The sequence below is a fragment of the Podarcis pityusensis genome, assembly GCF_964106645.2.
Source record: "Podarcis pityusensis genome assembly, chromosome: 14".
Classification (NCBI taxonomy): Eukaryota; Metazoa; Chordata; class Lepidosauria; order Squamata; family Lacertidae; genus Podarcis; species Podarcis pityusensis.
The window spans coordinates 26,057,760-26,078,046 of record NC_138039.1 but is presented as its reverse complement, the minus strand read 5'-3'; the positions used below and the strand labels follow the sequence as shown (position 1 = coordinate 26,078,046).

The window sequence follows — 20,287 nt, the reverse complement described above, 5'->3', positions numbered from 1 at the left end:
AAGAAGAACCTACTGGATCAGGCCAATGGCCCATCTAGTCTAACATCCTAGCTGAACATCTGTCTGTGAGAAGCTGGCAAGTAGGATTAAGCACAAGAACAGCACTATCCCTTCTTGTTGCTTTCAGAAACTGGTAGTCAGAAGCATTGCTTCCTCCGACTATGAAGGCAGGGGAAAGCCATCGTGGCTAGTAGCTATTAATGGTCCTTTCCGTGAAGAAGAGTTTTGGATAACTCTAAAACTTGCACACTTGGCATGATAGAGGTGATTTCGGCTTCCTTCAGGGCCACCTTTTTATTTTACATCTATCTATTTAATGACGCTTTTTTAAAACAAGGTCAAGTAATGTCCAGATAAACACAAGGAAAGAAGACAGGAGAGATGCTGCTCATTTGCTTTCTAATGCTGTCACAGGCAGCGAGGACTCTAAACCGGGATCTCCGAGACCGGATATCCGCTTCCACACACACACTCTCTCTCTCTCCCCACCGCCATGTCAGGGAAGAGACGTCCAATAGGAATGAGCAAATCCGAGAAGCGCGGCTTGATTGTCCATGTAAATCGAATCACAACGCGGGCCAACGGCGAGCGAGATCCTGCCTTACGTCACAAAGAGCAGGTCGCCAAGCGATGACGAAATGCGGAAGCGCAGTGGGAAGGAAGCGGCGCTCCGTCCTTCGAACCGCCCTTTATGGTTGTGGCGCTTCGGCCCCGCCCCTTCGTCCGCGTCCGCCCGAGGGGGCGGGGCCCGCTGTCGGCATGGTGACCGCGTCAGGGCCCCAGGCAGCCCGAGGCCCAGGCGCCGCCGCCGCCGCCCCGGGGGAAGCCGCGGGGCCGGTAAGCAGCCGCCAGGAGGAATGAGTGGCGGTGGGGCGAAAGAGCCCACAGGCCTGCCGGTGGCGGCGCAGCCCTGGGGTCTCCCCCGCCCGGGCGGGCCTGGGAAGCCTCGAAGATGCCCCGCCGACCCCTCTCCCGCCCCCGGTGACTCCTCTCGCCCCTGCGGAAGGGGGCCGTCGAGGACCCTCCTCCTCCTGAGGCCGCTTTAGTGCTGTCCTACACGCCGAGGCAGTGTGTGGATGTGAACCGGTCAGACCCCAAAGCAGCCCCGGCCAGCCTGGCGCCTCGGAGCCCAGAACCGCAGCCGGAACCACTAGAGGTCCTCGCAGGCCCAAACACCTGGAGGGCGGCGCCAGGCTGGCTAAGGCTGCCAAAGATGGGGTCGCTGGTACCCTGCAGGTGTAGCTGGGAACAGCTCCCACCCACTCTTGGCTTACCTGCCGCCTGCTGGTATTTGTCCAGTAACATCTAGAGGGCTACAGAAGGTCCCCTGCCCCTCCTCTCCCCAATATCTGCTTCCCCAGAGCTTCTCTCTGTGGCACACCACCCTTCCCCTTTTGCAGACATGCAGGTCACTTGTGTATGGGCTCCTCTCCTGGAGGCTGTCTTCCCCTATCTGGTGCCCTACAGACTGTTTTATGACTTCCATAATCCCTGACCATTGACCATACTGGTTGGGGCTGATGGGAGTTGTCATCCAATACATTTTGGAGGGTGGCCAGTTGGGGAAGGCTGCCTTAATGCCTTCCTTCTCTCCCCCCCCCCCATGCCTTTGCAAGGAGAGCAAGTTGTGCTGAAACTGGAAGCGCAGAGTTGGCTACAGAAATAATATTTTAATTCTTTGGTTGTATTCTTTTGGTTTAGTTACTATCATTTACTTTTGTTTAAGATGAATATTGTAAACAACCCTGTGATCCGGACAGCCTAGAAATATAGTAAATAAACAATGAATATTATACTAGTACAGTAGTGCTCAATCTATGCTTAATATTGCTAAGGCCAGCACAAGTTTGTGCCACTCCCTGCCACACTTTGCTGTAGAGTTTGGCTGTCCAACCTCTCCAAGCTGCCCTCTTCCTGTCCCCTTCTTGTTCAGTGTCTCTGGATGTCCCAGTCTTCAAGCAGGGCACCTCCTCTGTCTTTGGCTGCTAAACTGCATCCAAGCCTCTCCAGTAACTTGTGGGATATGTGCTCTGCTGGTAAACTGAATCAACTGCAAGTAAAATGTGGATTTAGAAATGCTTCAGTTTTAGAATCTGGAGAGTTACTGCCAGTCAGAGCAGGTATTAATATGAAAGTGGACCTGCCATTCTGATTCATTATGAGGCATTTTGGCTGGAAGTTTTAGAGGGAGGGAGGATGTCCTAGGTGGCTGAAGAGGCTTGGAAGAAACCCACAAAGATGGTGCTACCATTTTAAAATTTACCTATACCCCACATTCAGGAACATCCCTGGGCAGCTTACAAATAATTAACATTCCAGTAAAACAAAAGCATTAAAATACCACAATACAAAGGAGCATTATAAAGAAGACAAGTTTGCTTTGGATTATCAGTAACTAGTAAGAAATGTCAGAGTGGCAGGATCTGCTGACAACCCTTCTTCCCTGTGCTCTTTTGCAAGAGTGCCTGAGAGAATGAAGATCAATACAGACGAAAGCAGTGAGTCTGAGAACGAAACTGATGAAGACGAAGATGAGGATGACGAAGGGGGCCTGTCAGATGAGTCTGCCAATGAATGCCTTAAGAGGCTGGATGCAGAAAACAAGGAAAAGCAGCGAACCCAGGGCCAGAAAGGCACTAAGCCACCAGGGCAGAAGAGTGACCAGCCAGGGGTCTCCCTGATCGATTTGGAGGAGCAACTGGCAGAAGAATGTGAGCTGGAAGAGGCAAGGAGGAGGAAGAAGAAGAAACACAGGTGGGCCACTTCCGGGTTTCCCCCTTGTGAATCTCTTCGGGGCAAGCTATGCAGTTTCCATTCGCACTTAGGAGTGCAGACACCGCTGCTGTTGGAATCCCAGTTCTTTACTTTGGCCCCCCAAGTCATTGTGTTCTGTGCCCCAAGGCCACAGGGGTCAAGGCCTGGTGGGTTGGCCCCATGTTTCCATAAGCATTTCCCCTCCCAGCAGCTGCTGCTTGTCAGCTCAAAGTTTGCTCTCCCCAGCCACTGAGCCACTGTTCCATCTCAATTCCAGGCTGCTGTCCATCAACCTCGCCAGCTGCAAATATGAGAGTGGTAAGTTAGGGTTGCTTCTTGGTGGCTTTCTCCTGTACCCTGAGAGCATCATCACATGGGCCCTGGTTATTGCTTGGTCTCCTGGATTGGCTTTATGCCATTCACAGGGGAAGGAACCAACAGCAGTCAGGGTGACTCCAGGCAGCTTCTGAATTGGTTGGGAATGGGGACCTGTGAGGCACCTTCATTAGGATAGAAGTTCCCAGGGTCACTTTTGTTTTGGAGGGTTGCTTCCCCCCCACCCCCCACCAGAGGGGTGACTCCTTCTGCTCAGATGGTTGCTGCACTCCCGCTGCCCCCGGCAAGATCCAGAGGGGTTCCAGTGCCTCTTGGATCCATGTGGCCCTCTTTCTTTTGCTGCAGTTAGGCGTGCTGCTCGACGCTGTGGTTTGAAAGAAGTGGGGGAGGACGAAGAGTGGACCGTTTGCTGGACTGACTGCTCAGTTTCCCTGGAGCGTGTCATGGAAATGAAGAGGTTTCAGGTAACTGGAGCAGAGCCAAAGGGGAGGGAGCTGTGGCTGGCAAGCAGGTTGGAGTCAGGAAGGGAGGTAGCTAGTCTCTGACATGTCACAGCACTTTTGATCTCTTATGCTGCCTCAGGCAGTTTTGGGACTAGAGTGGCTTGTGCTCCTCTGCTGGGGGAAGCCCCTGGTGTCAATCAACACATTTGTCCATGGGCATAGCCAGGATGTTCGTTAGTGGGAGCAGAACTTCAGTTGGCTATTGATTTTTATTGATTGGGGGGGCAGCTGCCCATGCATCTGTCCGATTAAGCCCTGGCTCTTCCATGGCTTTGCCACTACCAGGAGGGCATTCCCAAAGAGTCAGTGGAAGAAGAATGGAAAAAGTTTAAAGACTATCTACAGAAATATTGTAAAATTAATGAATGTTAGAAAAATGTTGAAATGAAGTTATATGGCTTTAGTAGAAATAATATAAGGAATTAAGTACAGATAGGTTAATAGAGCATTAAAGGAAAAAATAAGGTTAAAATGAGTTAAGATAATTATAGGATAGAAAACAGAGGAAGATGGAAAGGAATTGCTGAAATAATTAATAGAAGTGGAATACAAAAAGGGAGGTGTGAGGAGGTCGTGGAAATAAGTGGATGAAAGATGGGATAATGAAATTGTTTGATTTATTTTATTGTCTTTGTCTTGTTTTGTTAATTTGATGTGTTATATTGTATTGTGTTTTTTCTTTTTAGTGTTTAAGTTTTTGGAAAAATAATAAATATTATTTAAAAAAAAAATACCAGGAGGGCATTCCTGTGTGCACTCCACTGCCTTGCTCTGATCCAAATTATCACAAGGAGAGGGTGGTGGGCAAGGTCTGGCTGCAACCCCTCCTAGACAAACACTGCTTAGCCACAAATTAGACTACCAATGGCAAAGCATTGTTAGATGGGCTCCCTTTACTTGGAACCTTTGCTTGGTGCAGAATACAGCAGCTAGATTGTCAACATTTATGTTGTGAACTGCCCTGAGATTTTCAGATGGAAGGTGGCATATAGATTTAATAAATAAATAAAAATAAACCAACCACTTGCAAAATATCCTGCCATCTGCATCTGCTGCACTGGTTCCTGTGTATTTCTGTGTTCAATTCAAGGTGTTGGTTTTTATGATTGGTTGTACTCAGTTTTAATATGGAAGCTTTCTAGGGAATCCTACAAGAAAATTCCCCAGGCAGTTCCTACATTCCAATATCCATTAAAATGGATATTGGAAGGTGGCATAAAAAATACCCTAAACAAACAGCAACACTCCTTTCCAGAGATGCTGGTGATTCTCTTCCCCTGTCCCTGCTCTATTTTCAGAAAATCAACCACTTCCCAGGCATGGCAGAGATCTGCCGCAAGGACCTGCTTGCCCGCAACCTCAACCGCATGCTTAAGCTCTTTCCCAAGGAGTACAGCATCTTCCCACGCACCTGGTGCCTGCCAGCTGAGTGAGTGAGGGGACTCTGATCCAAGTGGTGATGCTGGGGGAAGGGCAAGCAGTGGGCCACTGTTGGGGAGGGGCTTCTATCAATTAGTCATCCTATGCCAGTTCTGGAGTGCACACACGCACCCTCATTCAGATGAATAATTCCTGCCACTGGCTTGAGAGAGGGCAGCCTTTGTGGAATCTCCCATATGCCAGCTTCTGTGTTGTGCCTTTATAGCTATGGGGACTTCCAAGCGTATGGGCGCATGAGAAAGAACAGGACTTACATCTGCAAGCCAGATAGCGGCTGCCAAGGACGGGGCATCTTCATCACACGCAATCCCAAGGAGATCAAGCACGGCGAGCACATGATCTGCCAGCAGTACATTGCCAAGGTGGGCCTGGCGGACACCAAGAGAGAACGGCCTCCCTTTGCCTAAATGCACAACTCCTGCCCTCTTCGCATAGCTGGCTGAGAAAGCTGGCCTCGCCTGGGGATTTTTGGTGCAAGACTCCTGAGCTTACTGGCTGACTGCCCCTGACCACCAATCACAGACCCACCCCTCTCTCTGCAGCCCTTCCTCATTGATGGCTTCAAGTTTGACATGCGCATCTATGTCCTGGTCACCTCCTGCGACCCACTGAAGATCTTTGTCTATGAGGAGGGGCTGGCCCGCTTTGCCACCATGAGGTACATCGAGCCCAGCAGCAGCAACCTGGTAAAGAAGGGATGTTTCCCAGGAACTGGCATTTGCTTTGTAGAATAATAAGCTGTTGTGGTGCCTGATGTGATTTCTGGGAGCTCTCCAAGAGGGGGTGGATGGATGTCGTCCCTGTGGCACTTTGGAAGTGAAAGATCAACCCAGATCCATTCAATGGAGTCTTGCTTGAGAGATGCTGTCAGGAAAATGAACTGCCCTCCTTGCATCCCATGACAGGCAGCACTGTGGCATGGGGGCAAGAGGGTTCTGGCGCTGCTCAGGCAGGACTGATGAATGCTGTTGGTCCAGGGAACCTAGGCAGGAGGGGAACGGGCCTCCAGGTGCAGACAGTAAACCCTTCCACTGTCTCTCTTGCAGGAAGACATATGTATGCACCTGACCAACTACGCCATCAACAAGCATAACGAGAACTTTGTGCGTGATGACAATACAGGCAGTAAGAGGTATTTTCCTTGCCAAGCCCCCTGCAGGAGCAGAGCTGGGCCTTCTGCTTGGGGGAAGCTGCCTTCTGCTAAAGTGAATGCTTAGATGGGCAGAGGCAGCTGGAAGCAATGCAAGCTGGAAGGACAGTGCAGGGGACAATGCATGGGTTCAGGTTCCTCTTAGCCAGAAACTTATCCAAGACCACTCAGGCCATCAGTATTATGGAGGAGGGGTAGAGGGGACACATTTCATTTGGAGAAGATCCCATGTTCAATTTCTGGTAGCATCTCCAACTAAAAAACATGGCTGAAGGTGGGAAGGGTCTTAGTGCTTGTTTGGAAATATGCCCTGCCGCAAGGGGACTGTCCTGGTTGTCCTGCTGAGCCCCTTTCTTTGTGGATGTGGGGATCAGGGTTTGGGGTTTGGCCATCCTCAGGAGCAGAGTCTGGCCTTGACATCCCTGCAGCCCATTTTCATCCCCATAGGAAGCTGTCCACACTGAACAGCTGGATGCGGGAGCACAGCTATGACACGGCTGAGCTGTGGCGGGACATTGAGGACATCATCATCAAGACCCTCATTGCTGCCCACCCAGTGCTGAAGCACAATTACCGCACCTGCTTCCCCAACCACATATCGGGCTGCGCTTGCTTCGAGATCCTGGGCTTCGACATCCTCCTGGACAGGAAGCTCAAGCCTTGGCTCTTGGAGGTACGTGGGGTGCTGTGGTCCTTCTGAAGCAGAATTCCCAACGGGAGCCTGCACTGCTTCTCTGCAGCAAGACCCTTCCATCTCTGCAATTCTATGATTCTAATCCCAAGAACACTCTCAGCCCCCTCTTCAACACTCTTTTGTTCTTGATCCCAATGAAGCCTGGGAAGAGTCTCAGCCTCTTCCTTGATAGTTCCCTCTCCCTGATCCAGCTAGTCTCCATCACTCAGTGGTAGATGGTAGATGCAAGCAGGTCCCAGGTTCAATCCAAGTAGGGTTGAGAGAGAGAGACTCCTGCCTGAAACCCTGGAGAGCTGCTGCCAGTCAGTGTAGACAGCATTGAGTTAGATGGAACAAGGGTCTGACTCGATATAAGGCAGCTTCCTTTGTTCCTATGTCTACTCTTTTGTATCTTGAAAGAAGCAGGAAAGATGTCTACAAATACCTTGGAAGTCAGAGGTGAGGTAGGGTGGGTATCTTCAGACAATAGTAACACAAACAGGCACATGAGGCTGAGTCGGGATTCTTCCAGATCTGAATTAAAATTGTCAATCCTGATTGGCTGCAAATGTCAAACTTCTCCCCACACCCTCCAGGGTATGCCAGCCTGTCGTTCATTTCCAGTCCAGCCACTTCAAAAAACTGCAAACTATATCTTGGAAAAAACTAAGCATCAGAATAGATGTCTCTGTCCTAGAAGGAGTGGAGATCCTGAAGTCTCATGGGCCAAACCAGATCCCAGAGTGGCCACCTTGTAAGGAAGCTGCATGTAAAACCCAGGCCTTTCCGCTCCAGGTCAACCACTCCCCCAGCTTCACCACTGACTCCCGCCTGGACCGTGAAGTGAAGGATGCCCTGCTCTGCGATGCCATCAATCTTATCAACCTGCGTGCTTGTGACAAGAAGAAGGTGTTAGAAGAGGACAAGCGGCGGGTGAAGGAGCGCCTCCTCCAAGCCCACCAGCCGCCCCGAGAAGCCAGGTAACCCTGGGAGGGCCCCAGCCTGACTGTGGCTGTACTAAGTGCCTCCCTTGCCCTGGCCATGCTGCCTCCTTCTCCCTCAGAAGCAGCTTTTCCTGGCTTTGCCTTCTGAGACGCCCAACACCCAGCCCCTGCAGCCTTGTCAGGTTGCACGTTAGCCTCCAACCACCACAAGGGAGCAGAGAAAATGGAGCAAGGAGCCAATCAGATGGGTTTGCCTTTATTTCTATGGTCCTGTAATTGGCCATGTGGCAGTGCAGGAGTCCTGGATCCTGGCATGTGGCTCATTGGTTGCCTTGGAGCTGTGCAATACCCCATGCAGACAAAGTGGGGGAGCAGGGGGAAGAGAGGGAGGAAAGTGGCTTGGGTACCAGTGACAGGGGAGGCCAAGGGGGACTCAGAGGACAGCAGTGCCCATTAGTCTCTCCCTCCCTGGCAGAACCTAGGATTTCTCTGCTGCCGGGGCCCCAGTCTGAACTTTCTCAATCTGCAGGCGGGAGCAGTTGGAGAGCAGTCAAGCCGCCTGGTTGGCCCAGGCCGAGAAGTACGAGAGCAGCCACCTGGGTGGCTACCGAAAGATCTTCCCATCGCGGGGCACAGAGAAGTACAACCCCTTCTTCAAGCACAGTGGATCCCTCTTCCAAGAGACTGTGGCCTCCAAGGCCAGGGAAGAGTGTGCCAGGTAGGGCAAGGGGAAGCCATTCCTCACAGGGCAGGCTGAGCCAGGCCTAGTCCTTGCATGTACACACACATGGACATGCAAAAGGATGACACACCCACATACAGTGTCTTGTGTCTTCTGTCAGGCAACAGCTGGAGGAGATTCGTCAGAAGCAGGAGCAGAGGGAGAGCACAGCTGCGAAGAAGAAGAGGGACGTGAAGGAGAACTTGCAGGGGGAGTCAGCAGGGGAGAAGGGGAAGGGCAAGCCAGCCCTAACTCGCATAGCCTACAGCCACAGCAAGACCTGGAACCCAAAGGTACCTCATGGGGGAGTGAGGAGCAGCTCTTGAGTCCCTTCCTCTTCTAACACCAGGGAGGAAGAAGGACTTTCAAGGCCAGCTGCTGCACCTAGAGATGGAACTATTCTACTTTAGGAGCCTGGTGAATGTTTCTTTTTTTAAACTTGCATGGTTTAAATCTTCTGCCTGCCCCAGGGAGAGGTGAGAGATCCCATAGTCCCACCCCAGCCTCCCTGCCCCTTTCCATAGCTATAGCCCACATATATTCAGCCATAAATGCAAGCAGCCTCTTTTTGCTGGAACTGAGTTTGCAGTTCTGAGGGAGCCAGTGGCTTTCCGCATGCAGTGCAATTGCAGAAAGTTCCTTATTTGCCTTTGGGCAACCTGGAGCTTGAAATAGCTTGAGTCCCGGCAAGCCTGGCGATAAGGGTGGGCCTTGTGCTTTGTCTGGCATGGCTGCAGAGGAGCTGGCCAGAGGGCTCTGTGGGATACAAGCTGCAGGGCAAAATAAGATCTGGGGGCTAAAGCTGGAACACACCACCGAATTAGATCTGGTTTTGCTTCTTATGTGGAGGAGCAAGTGTGTTGTTTTGTTTTCTGTAAGCTGCTTGGTGAGCTGTTGAGGATCTAAATATCTAAAATGAGCCCAGCTCCTCTTCTCAAGTCTGACCCAGGCTGCCTTTTTCCTTAGATATCCTCCATACCATATGACAGCATGACCCCCCAGGCCATTGTGGAGGAAGAGGAAGTGGAGAGGGTCAAAGCCCTCCTACGGAGGGAGAACCTCATCCGAGGGCTGGGCATCGTCGACCAGCTGACACGCCTGCTCCGCAACACGGAACCTAAGCCTGTGGAGGTCCAGAGGCCACACATTAACATCTCAGAAAGCCAGGTATGCAGGTGCTGTTTCCAGACCCCAAAATGCACACTGGGTGGAAAGTCTTGGAGGAGATCTCTCTCCAGCAAAGGAGGAGGGTTGGAACAAACATTGTTCCCTGGCTCTGGAGGGAGCTGGGTTCCTGCTCCTGCCTTGCAATCAGACTGCCTTGCTCTCCGGCTTTGTTCTCTGCTTGCAAAGCAGAAATCCTTCTGGCTAGTCTCAAAGGGCCAACTGTTGTGCCTTACCAAGGCTACGAAAATGTTTAATGGCTGGTTTGGGGGAACATGACCAATGGGGAGTGGATTCCTGCCATTCCCTTTGGATGTGCTATGTGGGTCTTTGTAAAGAAGTGGTCAGTGTGGGAGGGGGACACCTTAAAACCTGACAGCAGCCACAGGTGACTCCTGTAGGGTCCCCTTTCCAAGCCTCACCCTGCTGCTTTTTTCTTCCAGCCTCACTTTCTCCAGGATATGTTTAATAACCGAGAGCCCCAGAATCTGATGACCCTCGTCCCCCTCTCCCTCCTAGGGGGCTCCGTCCAGGAGCTGGGCCAGCAGATCATGCAGCAACAGCCCACAGCCCGTGTCCAACTACTGGGAAACCAAGGCTTCATCCCAACCATTTTGGGCGCCCTGTCGGGCCTGGGCTCATCTTCTCATGAGTCCTACTCCACACACTTCAAGCCGCAGCTCCACATCCAGCCCCCCAAGAACATGAGCTGGTTGGGTGCGGCCATGGTGGGCGAGCCGGGTTCTCTGGCCCGGATGCTGAAGGCAGGAGGGCGCCGGTTTGGCAGCGCCAAGAACAAGCTGGAAGTCGGTGAGTATTGCGGGTGAGAGCCTTGTGGTCCTCTGGTGCTGCCCCAGTTGCTCCACGACCACTGCCAGCAGCAGCAGGAGGGTTGAGACACCAGGAAATGTAACCTTTCCCTGTCTGCGTGCTCAGGAACCCCAAGACTCAGGAACAGGGGCAACATGAGGGCCACAGCCTGCAGTGGAGACAGGGCAAGCAAGTATCTTGGCAGGTGTGTCCAGCAGTGGTGCCAAGGGGCAGCCAGACCACTGAGGAGCAGGGAGCACAGGCGGTCTTCTTCAGCACCACCACCTCCTCCTCCCTCCCCCAGCATGTTGCTTGCCATACAGGCATGGAGCCCGGCCACCCATGCTTCTCTCCTCCTCCTCTTTCAGGCAGCCCTGCAAGCAAGCGGCCCCTGTACATGAGCTCCGGTTCCCTGAACTGCCTGTCGCACGGTGGCAAAGCTACCAGCCACATGTACAGCAGCTTTCCCTTCCCCTCTGCGGCAGCTCCGCTAAACCGCACTGACCTGCATGGACTGGCCATCAATTCTGCGTCTGCTCCACTCATCCGGCGCACCAGCCCACACCGCTCCAGCAACATGGCCACTCTGCATCTCAACCAGCCCAGGTAGCCTCCTCATCCTAGGCCCATTCAGACAGCAGCAGGATGGACCCTGCTAAGAAGGTCCTCCAGCCAAACTTCCTCATGATCTCCTTGTCTTTCTCCTCCCCCAGGAAAGGCACTTGACTTGACCTCTTGGCGGAACAGCAATCCAGGAGCCAGAAGAGCTGGGGGACTTTGCTGCTGCGGCCTGTGCCAAGAGGGGCAGTAGAGGAGGTGAAGCCCCTGCCCTGTGGAGGCAGTGGCAGCAGCAGCAGTGGCCTGGTGCCATGGCCCTGGACACAACACATCCACCTGAGCCAGGCAGTTGTCCAGGAGCCCCTTGCCAACCTACTCCTCCATGCCAAAGTCATTTCCCCCTTTCCCCACTCCAAAGCAGCAGCAACAAATTCTAATAACAGTATTAGACATCTTTGGTCGTGCCCCCACTTCCTCCATGCCAACTCCCCTGCCGCCAATGCCAGTCAGCCTGCCAAAGGCCAGGTCCCAATCCTGAAGAGCACTATGGGCTGGGAACGGAGTTTCTTTTTTAACCAACTTTGTATTAAAGTTTTATACGGTTATACAATCTGGGGTCTCTCTCTCTCTCCTTTGACTCACAAAGCACAGCATCTTGTTCTCCCAGCAGCTACCCTCTTTGCTGGGAGCAGGAACAGGGACTTCCTTACCCCCCCCCAAAGTTTTTATCCCTCTCTTATAGCAGTAGAGCTTGCAGACACCCAATGAAGCTGAATGTTGGAAGATAAAAGGATGTCCAGCACACAGTGCAGAGTTAAAACTATGGAACTCCCTCCGGCAGAAAGCACTGATGGCCACTGAATTTGATGGCTTTAAAAGAGGACTAGACAAATTCATGGAGGAGAGGACTATCAATGGGTACTAGCCACAGTGCCTATGCTCTGCAGCCATAGTTGGAGGCAGCAATGCTTCTGAATACCAGCTGCTGAAACCACAGGAGGGGGCAAGGGCTCTTGAGCTCAGATCCAGCTTGCAGGCTTACCATGAAGGCATCTGTTTGGCCACTGTGGGAACAGGATGGTGGGTAGATCCAGCAAGCTCTTCAAAGAGGCAAATGAATACAAAGAGTTCCATTGTTCTTTGCCCGTCATCATACTTGAATTTCCGTGAAAGGGATGCAAAGGGGGCCATGGGTGTAGGCAGCAGAGAAGCTGCCCCCTAAATCAAGTAAATAAATAAAAATACTTAACTAACTGACCAATTGTATTGCAGATAGCTCGGTTCTGCCCCCCCCCCAATAAATCCTGGCTATGCCCATGGATGGGGGCTCTACTATTTACTGCTAGGCAAACTGTGGCAGACCCTACCCCACCCAGGGCTGGCCTCCTAGGTGGGATGGAAAGCATAAGCCTCTGGGCCCACAAGGTTTACAGGGGGGAAACGGGATGGACCTTATTTTAGGGGTAGAGTATCCAGTTTGCATACAGCAAGTGCTAGGTATATTCAGTGAAAGACTCTCCTGAAGAGCCGCTGCCAGTCTGTGTAGACAACACTGAGCTACAGGGATTCCGCATCAGGCCATTACCTAGGAGGCGCGCTTTTCCTACTGAAACTCAGACGGGCTAAGCTCGGCCTCCGTGGCGCCCGTTCCGGAAGAGCCCGCCCTGCCCCCACGTGCTCCTGGGCGGTGCGGCCCCGCCAGTCTCTTTCCTCTGAGCGACGATGGCCGGGTCTGGGCGCTTGGTGGGTCTACGGCGGGTGGCTGCTCGACTGGCGGCGAGAGAGGCAGAAGGCAAACTGCCCGAGGAGCAGCCGGAGGTGGAGCAGGAGGTGGAGAGGTAGGGCCCGATCGCTCGACAGCTTCCCTGCCTGGCCCAGGAGCTCCCCTGCCCGAGACGCTCACCTCTCTCTCTCTCCCCCGACAGGTTGCTGAAGCGCCAGGAGAAGGCGATCCGCCTGCGAAAAATGCAGAGGCTGATGGAACCGCGCGGGCCCCCCGAGCGCACCTTGACCCGCCAGGCCATGGAGCAGATCCGGTAAGAGCGGAGGCAAGGGAGGTCGACCGCGGGGAAGGTGGCGGCGAAGGAGGAGGAAGGGGAGCCCCGACGGCAGCTCGCGACGAGCCGCGTCTCTCTCTCCGCCCCAATCGGGGCGCGGGCGACGCTTCTCCAACGCGCCCCTGCAACTTCTCTTTCTCCTTTTTGCGCCAGGTACCTGAGCCAGGAGCTGCCGGAGGAGTGGCCCGTCTCCCGCCTGGCGCGGAGCTTCCAGGTGGAACCCGGGGTCGTCCTTAGAGTCCTCCGGAGCCGCTTCTCCCCTTCACCGGAGCGGAGAGCCAAGCAGGACGCCAAGGCCGCCGCCGCCGTAGCCTCGACCCCCGAAAGCAGCGCCCGCCCCAGGATCATCGTGGCCACCGAGGCCGCCGGACGTCTACTGCCCGCCCCCGGCGCTGCGATGGCGCTCTCCCGGCCAGTCGCCCCCAAGGCGGCACGTGCGGGCCCCTCTGCGCCGGAGAAGCAGCCCCAGCAGCAGCAGCAGCAGCAGCAGAAAGAAGACGACGACGAGGAGGAAGGTCGGGTTTGGCGGGGGCCGAGCCCGGCAGAGCTGGAAGCGATGGTGGCTGAGGGCACCTGGGAGTCCCAGCTGAAAGTCGTGCAGAAGGGCCGAGAGTTCTTCGACAGCGATGGGAACTTCCTCTACAGGCTTCCCCAAACCCAGCAGGCTTGAGCATCTGGCAGTGCTGGAAGGCAGGCTGGCCTCTTTTTGCGTGTCAAGGGCAGTACCTTGTCTGGATTGTCCCTGTAGCTAAAATGGCCACACCCAGCCCCTAAGAAAAGGGGGGGGGTCCTGTTGTGGTGGAAAGTGTTGTGGGGCCCCTCCTCACTAGAGTCAAAAGCTGGCCCTTCAGGGGACTTCCTGCTCAGATTCTGCTCCCAGGCAGCTAGGAGAACTCTGCTTCCTGCAGTACAAGGGACCATCCTTACCTAGACTTTTTCTTTGCTGTCTGCTCAGAGCAGAATCATCAAGCATTGAGAGGCGGACACCAGGCTTATATAAAGGGTCCTGCTGAGTTTCGCCTTTACAAAGTGCTGTGATGCAGGTGGTTAGAATTTCCCTTGGACACATGCAGATGAGAGACTCAGAAAGAGCCATGTGGCCCTGCAGGGACTCAGCGGTAGTGACTGCAGCAACAGCAGCAAGGTCTCCCAGGGCTATGAAAGCACGTGCATGATGATAAGCCTCCATGCCTTTCTGAAAGCATTTTGGAAGGGATTAATAGCTTGGGTTTCTTAAAGTTCCTCAGATGCCTGTTACCCCTTCTTGAGAAGAAGCCCCAGCCACCTACTATGAAAAGCAGGTCGGGGAAGCTCACTTGCTCTTTTAGTGTAGAAGTTGGTATGTTGTTGTTTGGGTTTTTTTGCTGATGCCAGAGAAGTAATTCTGCCCAGTTAACCTGGGCACCCAGCTCCTCCTAACCTGCTGCCCTCCTGGTGTTCAGGACTATAATTCCCATTGGCCCTAGCCAACACAGCTGATGGGAGCTATAGTTCAAAATATCTGGAGGGTACCAGGCTGGGCTAGCGAGGCCCTTCTTGAATGTCTGTCTCGTGGCTGGTGTGTGAAAGGGTAGCCCATAGGCCCAGTGCTTGGAAGTGCCTTGCCTGCCCTCTCCCTCCGATTACTTGGAGCTGGATGAAAGCTGTGCTCTTTCCTTGAGGCCTCATTTGGATGCCAGAACGCTCCTGCCCTGCTCCTTGGTGACAGTTTGGCCCTTCAGATCATGAAAATAATGTTGCCTGGGCAGGATTGGTGGCAGGACACAGCACAAGGAATTAAAAGGATTTTGATGGATAAAATTCTTCTCAGCCTAATAGGAGGGATCCATATTCTGTGCTCCTACCCATGTCTGTCATGTCAAACAAGCCCAAACCAATTCATCCTGAGCATGAGGGAATTCTTGTGTGAGGAACATGAAGTTCCTGCTGTCAGAGGGAAGTGACTTTGTGATCCTCTTATCAGTGATTTGGGATGATCAATAAAAGTGCAAGATCTGTAGGGTAAGAGGAGTGAAGAAGATGTGAGTGTGCTCTACCCTTAAAAACCTCAATTTTCTCTTTTTTGATATTTATTTTTTTACAGAATGTAAAAGATTGTGCTACAGGCAGAGGGGTCTCCCATTTGCTGGCTTGGTGGAATACTCTTATGGGTTTCTAAAGTTGAGGTTTCAGAGTTCCCATTCTAATCAATAGGAGGTGAAGCCAAGCTGGGGGGGGGGGCTCCACTGCATGTCTCTTTGGTGAATGGGAAGCACATGGTGGTCTTTGCTTCCCTCTGCCCTCAGGGCAGAGAAGAAGATGAGTGAAGCTGAAAAACCCACGAAAAGAAAGTAAGCATACTGGGCAAGGCTCACCTTTGTGGAATTGGCATTGCTCTTAGGAGGACTTCATGGGACTGGAAAAAATGGGATAACAATATGCTACATTAAAAGTCTTTACTACTCCTGTGGCATGGAAGTGGAAGCAGGAAAATAAATTTACACTTTCCAAGTTCATGAGTGAATTATACCGTATTTTTTGCTCTATAAGACTCACTTTTTCCCTCCTAAAAAGTAAGGGGAAATGTGTGTGCATCTTATGGAGCGAATGCAGGCTGCGCAGCTATCCCAGAAGCCAGAACAGCAAGAGGGATTGCTGCTTTCACTGCACAGCGATCCCTCTTGCTATTCTGGCTTCTGAGATTCAGAATATTTTTTTTCTTGTTTTCCTCCTCCAAAAACTAGGTGCGTCTTGTGGTCTGGTGCGTCTTATAGAGCGAAAAATACGGTAAGCAATAAAGATATGAGACAGTCTCAGCTCAAAGGTTTTTTTCTGTTATCCTAGCGTTTCTTACAGCCTTTTCTACCCTCAAATCCTTATTTAAGTAATAAAATACTTAAATATTTCTTTTTTTAAAAAATAATATTTATTAAGGTTTGCAATAAAAAAAACACACCAATAAAAAATTAAAAACAATAAAAAGAAATACACAATTCAAAAATACACAATACATAATCCAAAAAAAAAACAAAAGACAGAAAAGAAAACAATTAAAAACAATACCACCTTTTCATCTCCATTTTTAAATTTACTTATTTTCTGGACCTCCTCATACCTCCCTCTTTTGTATTCCAGTTCAAATTGTTTGTCCAGCAATTTCTTTCCCTCTTTTTTAATCCCAATCTTTAATCTTAATATGAAATAACATTAAATTTTACCTCTTAAAAACCAAATTTCCATTTCCTTTAACTTTTTTTTTTATCCTAATCCTTAATCTTGATCTATATATAACTTTAAATCCTGTATAGCTAGAAGCCACTTATTTTCAATCCAACATCTAAAATACTTAAATATTTCAAGTTAATGCTTCTGTTTTATTCTACAAATGTGCAGTTAACTGCATTCTTATATAAAGCAGCCAGAAGGGGTTTTTTTTCACTTTAATTGGGTGGGGGTTGAGGCTTTATTGTAAGGAACGTGGGTGGCACTGGTTCACCAGAAGCGGCTTAGTGTGCTGGCCACATGACCTGAAAGCTGTCTGCGGACAAACGCCGGCTCCTCGGCCAGTAAAGCGAGATGAGCGCCGCAACCCCAGAGTCTTCTGCGACTGGACTTAACAGTCAGGGGTCCCTTTACCTTTACCTCTGAGGCTTTATTGCAGTCGATCTGTGAAAGGGCTCTGCCTTTTTATTCATTTTAGTGAACTTCTGCTGCAGAACCTCCAGGTACCCTCATTGCTTTCAAGATGGGAAGGGCCACCACTCGGTAGCAGAACAGCAGCGGTTGCTTTGCATGCAGTCTCCTGTATCTCTAAAGGGGAAATACATTTTGCCAGAGATCTGGAAAAGTGGCTGCCTGTTGGAGATGCTACCTGCTAGATGAACCTAGTCTTGTCACAGGTAGGTAGCCGTGTTGGTCTGCCGTAGTCAAAACAAAAAATTCTTCCAGTAGCACCTTAGAGACCAACTAAGTTAGTTATTGGTATGAACTTTCATGTACATGGAATTTTTTTATTTTGTTTCCACTAGTCTTGTCAGTATCAGTCAGCCTTATGTCCATCTGTTGAATAGCATGACCCAAACGTACCATACTACCAGGGCTAGAGTTGCATACATTGCCCTGTTTCTGTGATGCCTTTGTTCGTTTTACACTTTGTAGAGAACAAAAGGAACAGTGTGGCTGCAGGCTGAGTCAATAAAAGACCTATTACTGTAGGTAGCCAAGACAGAGATTTGGGGAAGACTGGCCTTTGGGGTCCAAGCCTTTTGCAGGGCATTCAAAACACCCTCAGCTGAAAGGGAATGTGGAGCAGCGGTTATGGTCCACCACAGCATTTTAAAGCCACATTTAACAACCTTGAGGCTCCAAGTATACATGATGGTGATTGTGTTTTTTAATGGAAATTCTGGTTTAATGTAGGTTGTGTACTTGATAGCAACACGGAGAGTAGGATGATTTATCCTCAATGCTACCCTCCCCAGCTCATTTCCCAGGTGCATAGAGAAACAGAGCTGCTTAAAGATAGGGGAGCAGTTGGGGATGATCTTAATTGCGAAAACGGCCGCGTGCTGCTGCAGTCAAATTTGCACAAACCCCCTTCAATCTGCACGCCCCTTTTCAAACAACTAAGCTTGGATTTCCCTGCCTAGGTCGAAGTACGTATTGGATTTAATAGTCCTTTGCTGGCTGCTACCATTTGGTTGAGAGCGGTGGGGGAGATCAATTGTCCAGCTGATGCCACAGTTTCCTCTGCGTCGCATTTCCACCCCTGCGGAGGGGACGGCGGTAAAAGAACCCGGAAGGGGCCTTTCCATCCCGTTGGCAGCCCTTTCCCTTCCCAGCCAAACCAGCCCACCGCCCTCCTTCCATCGCCTTTGCAAAAAAGGGCTACCGGAGCGCCTGCCCGCCCCGCTTGCTCTTGGGCATTAGGCCGCCTGCGCTTTGCATCCGCGGAGAGCAACCGTTTCCCCGGCGGTGGCCATGAGTGCCCCGGACGCGGTGCGCCTGCTGGACGCCGCGGACTTCGCGGCCCGGAAACACGCGGCGCAGCGGCGCAAAGACCCGGAAGGCACGCCGTACATCAACCACCCCATCGGTGAGCAGTCTCCTAAGCATGTGCAGTGTGTGCTTTCTTCCGCAATGCAGTGGGGACGGGGGCTTCACTTCCAGCTCGTCATCTGTCGTGGATGCATTAGTTGAGATTCCTGCATTGCAGGGGGTTGGACTAGATGGCCCTCGGGATCCCTTCCATTTCTACAATTCTATTACTCCTTTTAGAAGCTAAGTACTGCCCCTCTGTCTAACACCCCCCACAGGTGTAGCCCAGATACTGGCACAGGAAGCTGGAATAACGGAAATTGCAATACTGCAGGTAAGGGCACCCCCTCTCCCTCCCTGATATTTTCCCTGTCCTAGTTTAAAGCTTCCAAGCACAGCGTGGCAAGGCTTAGCCTGGAAAACTCATAATAAGTGTGCCATTAAGCATGTGTGAATGTCCTTGCATTCCTGCAGAGAAGTACTTCAAAGAAGAGGGCAGGGTATTGGGGATCAAAGTCCTTTAGAAACTGAGCATCAAGAACCTCCTATTTCCAGGCTGCTCTCCTCCATGACACTGTTGAAGACACAGACACCACCTTCTCAGAGATCGAGGAGCATTTTGGGGAGGAAGTGAGGCGAATTGTGGAGGAAGTGACGGATGACAAGACTTTGGTCAAGAAGGAGCGCAAGCGGCTGCAGATTGAACAAGCTGCTCAGAGCAGCCGAGAGGCCAAGCTGGTGAAACTGGCAGACAAACTGTACAACCTGCGAGATCTCAACCGCTGCACACCCCAAGGTCTGTCTCTGGCCAGCCACCTTGGGTAGCCCTTCTGAAAGGAGGGAGAGTAGCTGGCATGGGATGGCAGGGTCCTTGCTGTCCTTTTCTGTGTTACAGAACAGGAGCTCAATAACTAATTTATTAAGACTTCTGCTCTGTATCTATAATATGGTGGGGGCAGGATCCAGTACAGCATTTTAAAATATTGAGCTTGGACAAAACATAATATAAAACCTTCATATGCTGCACACAGTTCCAGCCACACACAAAAATGAGTTCAAATATCAAAATCATGTAGCTTTTCCCAAATTAGTCTCTGGTGAGCACTGCTGTCAACTGAAGAGTCAAGCACCTATGAGAACAGGTTTAGCTAGTAGACATCAATGCTGTTTTGGAACAGGTCAGGGAGATCACACAGTCTCCACCCCACTTCTTGAGTGGCTCTGATCCCCTCCTCAAAGTAGCAAAGCAAGTCCAGCTGTCACAGTGTGTGGCAAAACAGTAGTCAGGCTTGTGTATGGATGCAAGTGTGAATTTCTGACTTGTGGGTTTGTCTCTCTTTGGCCAGGCTGGTCCGAGAACCGAGTCCAGGAGTACTTCCACTGGGCTTCGAAGGTAGTGACCGGCTTGCGCGGGACAAACCCGGTGTTGGAGGAAAAATTGTGGCTGCTGTTTAAAGCCAGAGGGCAACCTGAGTGACACGGCTAAGCTGCAGCCAAATCCACTGGAAGGGAAAGGAGGCCACAAACCTTGCTGAGCTACTAGGTAAAAAATGGAGAAGAATTTCGCCAATTTGTCTGCGGTCCCACTTACTCTTATCCTGCCTCACTAGGTACTCTCAGTGTAAAGTGATGCCCTCTACATATTTCTCTGCCCCCCACCCCCAGTCTCTGCAAATAAAGAAGAAGGCAACCTAAGGGTAGCACTTGGCCTACTCCTTTCCCCACGTGGCCTGGCTATTGCAGCACCTTTGGAGGGCAGGACTACAAAGAACTCTCTCGCACCTGCAGTTCAAGCACAGCATCCTCCTCCTCTCAGCTCATTATGGGCATTTGCAGAAGATCACTTTGCACTATGGTTCCTGGAGTGTAATGGAGTGTCTTTGTTCCCGGGATCTTACTTATCTCACCCACCCACCTTGCTTGGCTGGATAGCGAAAGCATGTATGTTGAGAGTGGTTCTCAATAAAAGCCTTGAGCAATTTGTGACTCCGCATTGGCATCAGTCTATAAAACTTGCAAGGAGGTGGGTTGATTCCCTAGCTATCTGAGGGTAGAGGGAGGGTTTCCAGCTTCAAGGATGGGGTGGGTGGGAGTGCTGCCCCTGGTATAAATCACCAAAACAAAGTTTCTCCGGATGATAATGCTTTTCTCCTTGGGCTCA

At 51.3% G+C, this 20,287-nt stretch overlaps 3 protein-coding genes and 1 long non-coding RNA gene across 4 annotated transcripts; 3 read left to right on the top strand and 1 right to left on the bottom strand.

The window, feature by feature from the left end:
* Window positions 1–716: 716 nt before the first annotated feature.
* TTLL13 (tubulin tyrosine ligase like 13) lies at window positions 717–11,663 on the top strand. Its single transcript, XM_080980874.1, has 16 exons — window positions 717–837; window positions 2,461–2,754; window positions 3,032–3,072; window positions 3,436–3,554; window positions 4,892–5,022; window positions 5,239–5,395; window positions 5,576–5,719; window positions 6,080–6,165; window positions 6,631–6,856; window positions 7,652–7,836; window positions 8,330–8,518; window positions 8,643–8,814; window positions 9,488–9,688; window positions 10,129–10,495; window positions 10,864–11,101; window positions 11,209–11,663. The coding sequence occupies exons 2-16, from the start codon at window positions 2,474–2,476 to the stop codon at window positions 11,219–11,221; spliced, it is 2,550 nt and encodes an 849-aa protein (XP_080837000.1). The 5' UTR covers window positions 717–837; window positions 2,461–2,473; the 3' UTR covers window positions 11,222–11,663.
* On the bottom strand, window positions 11,617–12,707 carry LOC308462897. The gene is made up of 2 exons (XR_013979422.1): window positions 12,639–12,707; window positions 11,617–12,271 (listed from the first exon to the last, which is right to left on the bottom strand). It is a non-coding gene; the product is annotated as an uncharacterized lncRNA (long non-coding RNA).
* NGRN (neugrin, neurite outgrowth associated) lies at window positions 12,378–15,996 on the top strand. The gene is made up of 4 exons (XM_080980875.1): window positions 12,378–12,891; window positions 12,979–13,089; window positions 13,264–15,620; window positions 15,882–15,996. The coding sequence occupies exons 1-3, from the start codon at window positions 12,776–12,778 to the stop codon at window positions 13,778–13,780; spliced, it is 744 nt and encodes a 247-aa protein (XP_080837001.1). The 5' UTR covers window positions 12,378–12,775; the 3' UTR covers window positions 13,781–15,620; window positions 15,882–15,996.
* Window positions 15,997–17,929: 1,933 nt separating this feature from the next.
* Window positions 17,930–20,117, top strand: HDDC3 (HD domain containing 3). Its single transcript, XM_080981879.1, has 4 exons — window positions 17,930–18,184; window positions 18,405–18,460; window positions 18,682–18,922; window positions 19,473–20,117. The coding sequence occupies exons 1-4, from the start codon at window positions 18,070–18,072 to the stop codon at window positions 19,601–19,603; spliced, it is 543 nt and encodes a 180-aa protein (XP_080838005.1). The 5' UTR covers window positions 17,930–18,069; the 3' UTR covers window positions 19,604–20,117.
* The last annotated feature ends 170 nt before the right edge of the window (window positions 20,118–20,287 follow it).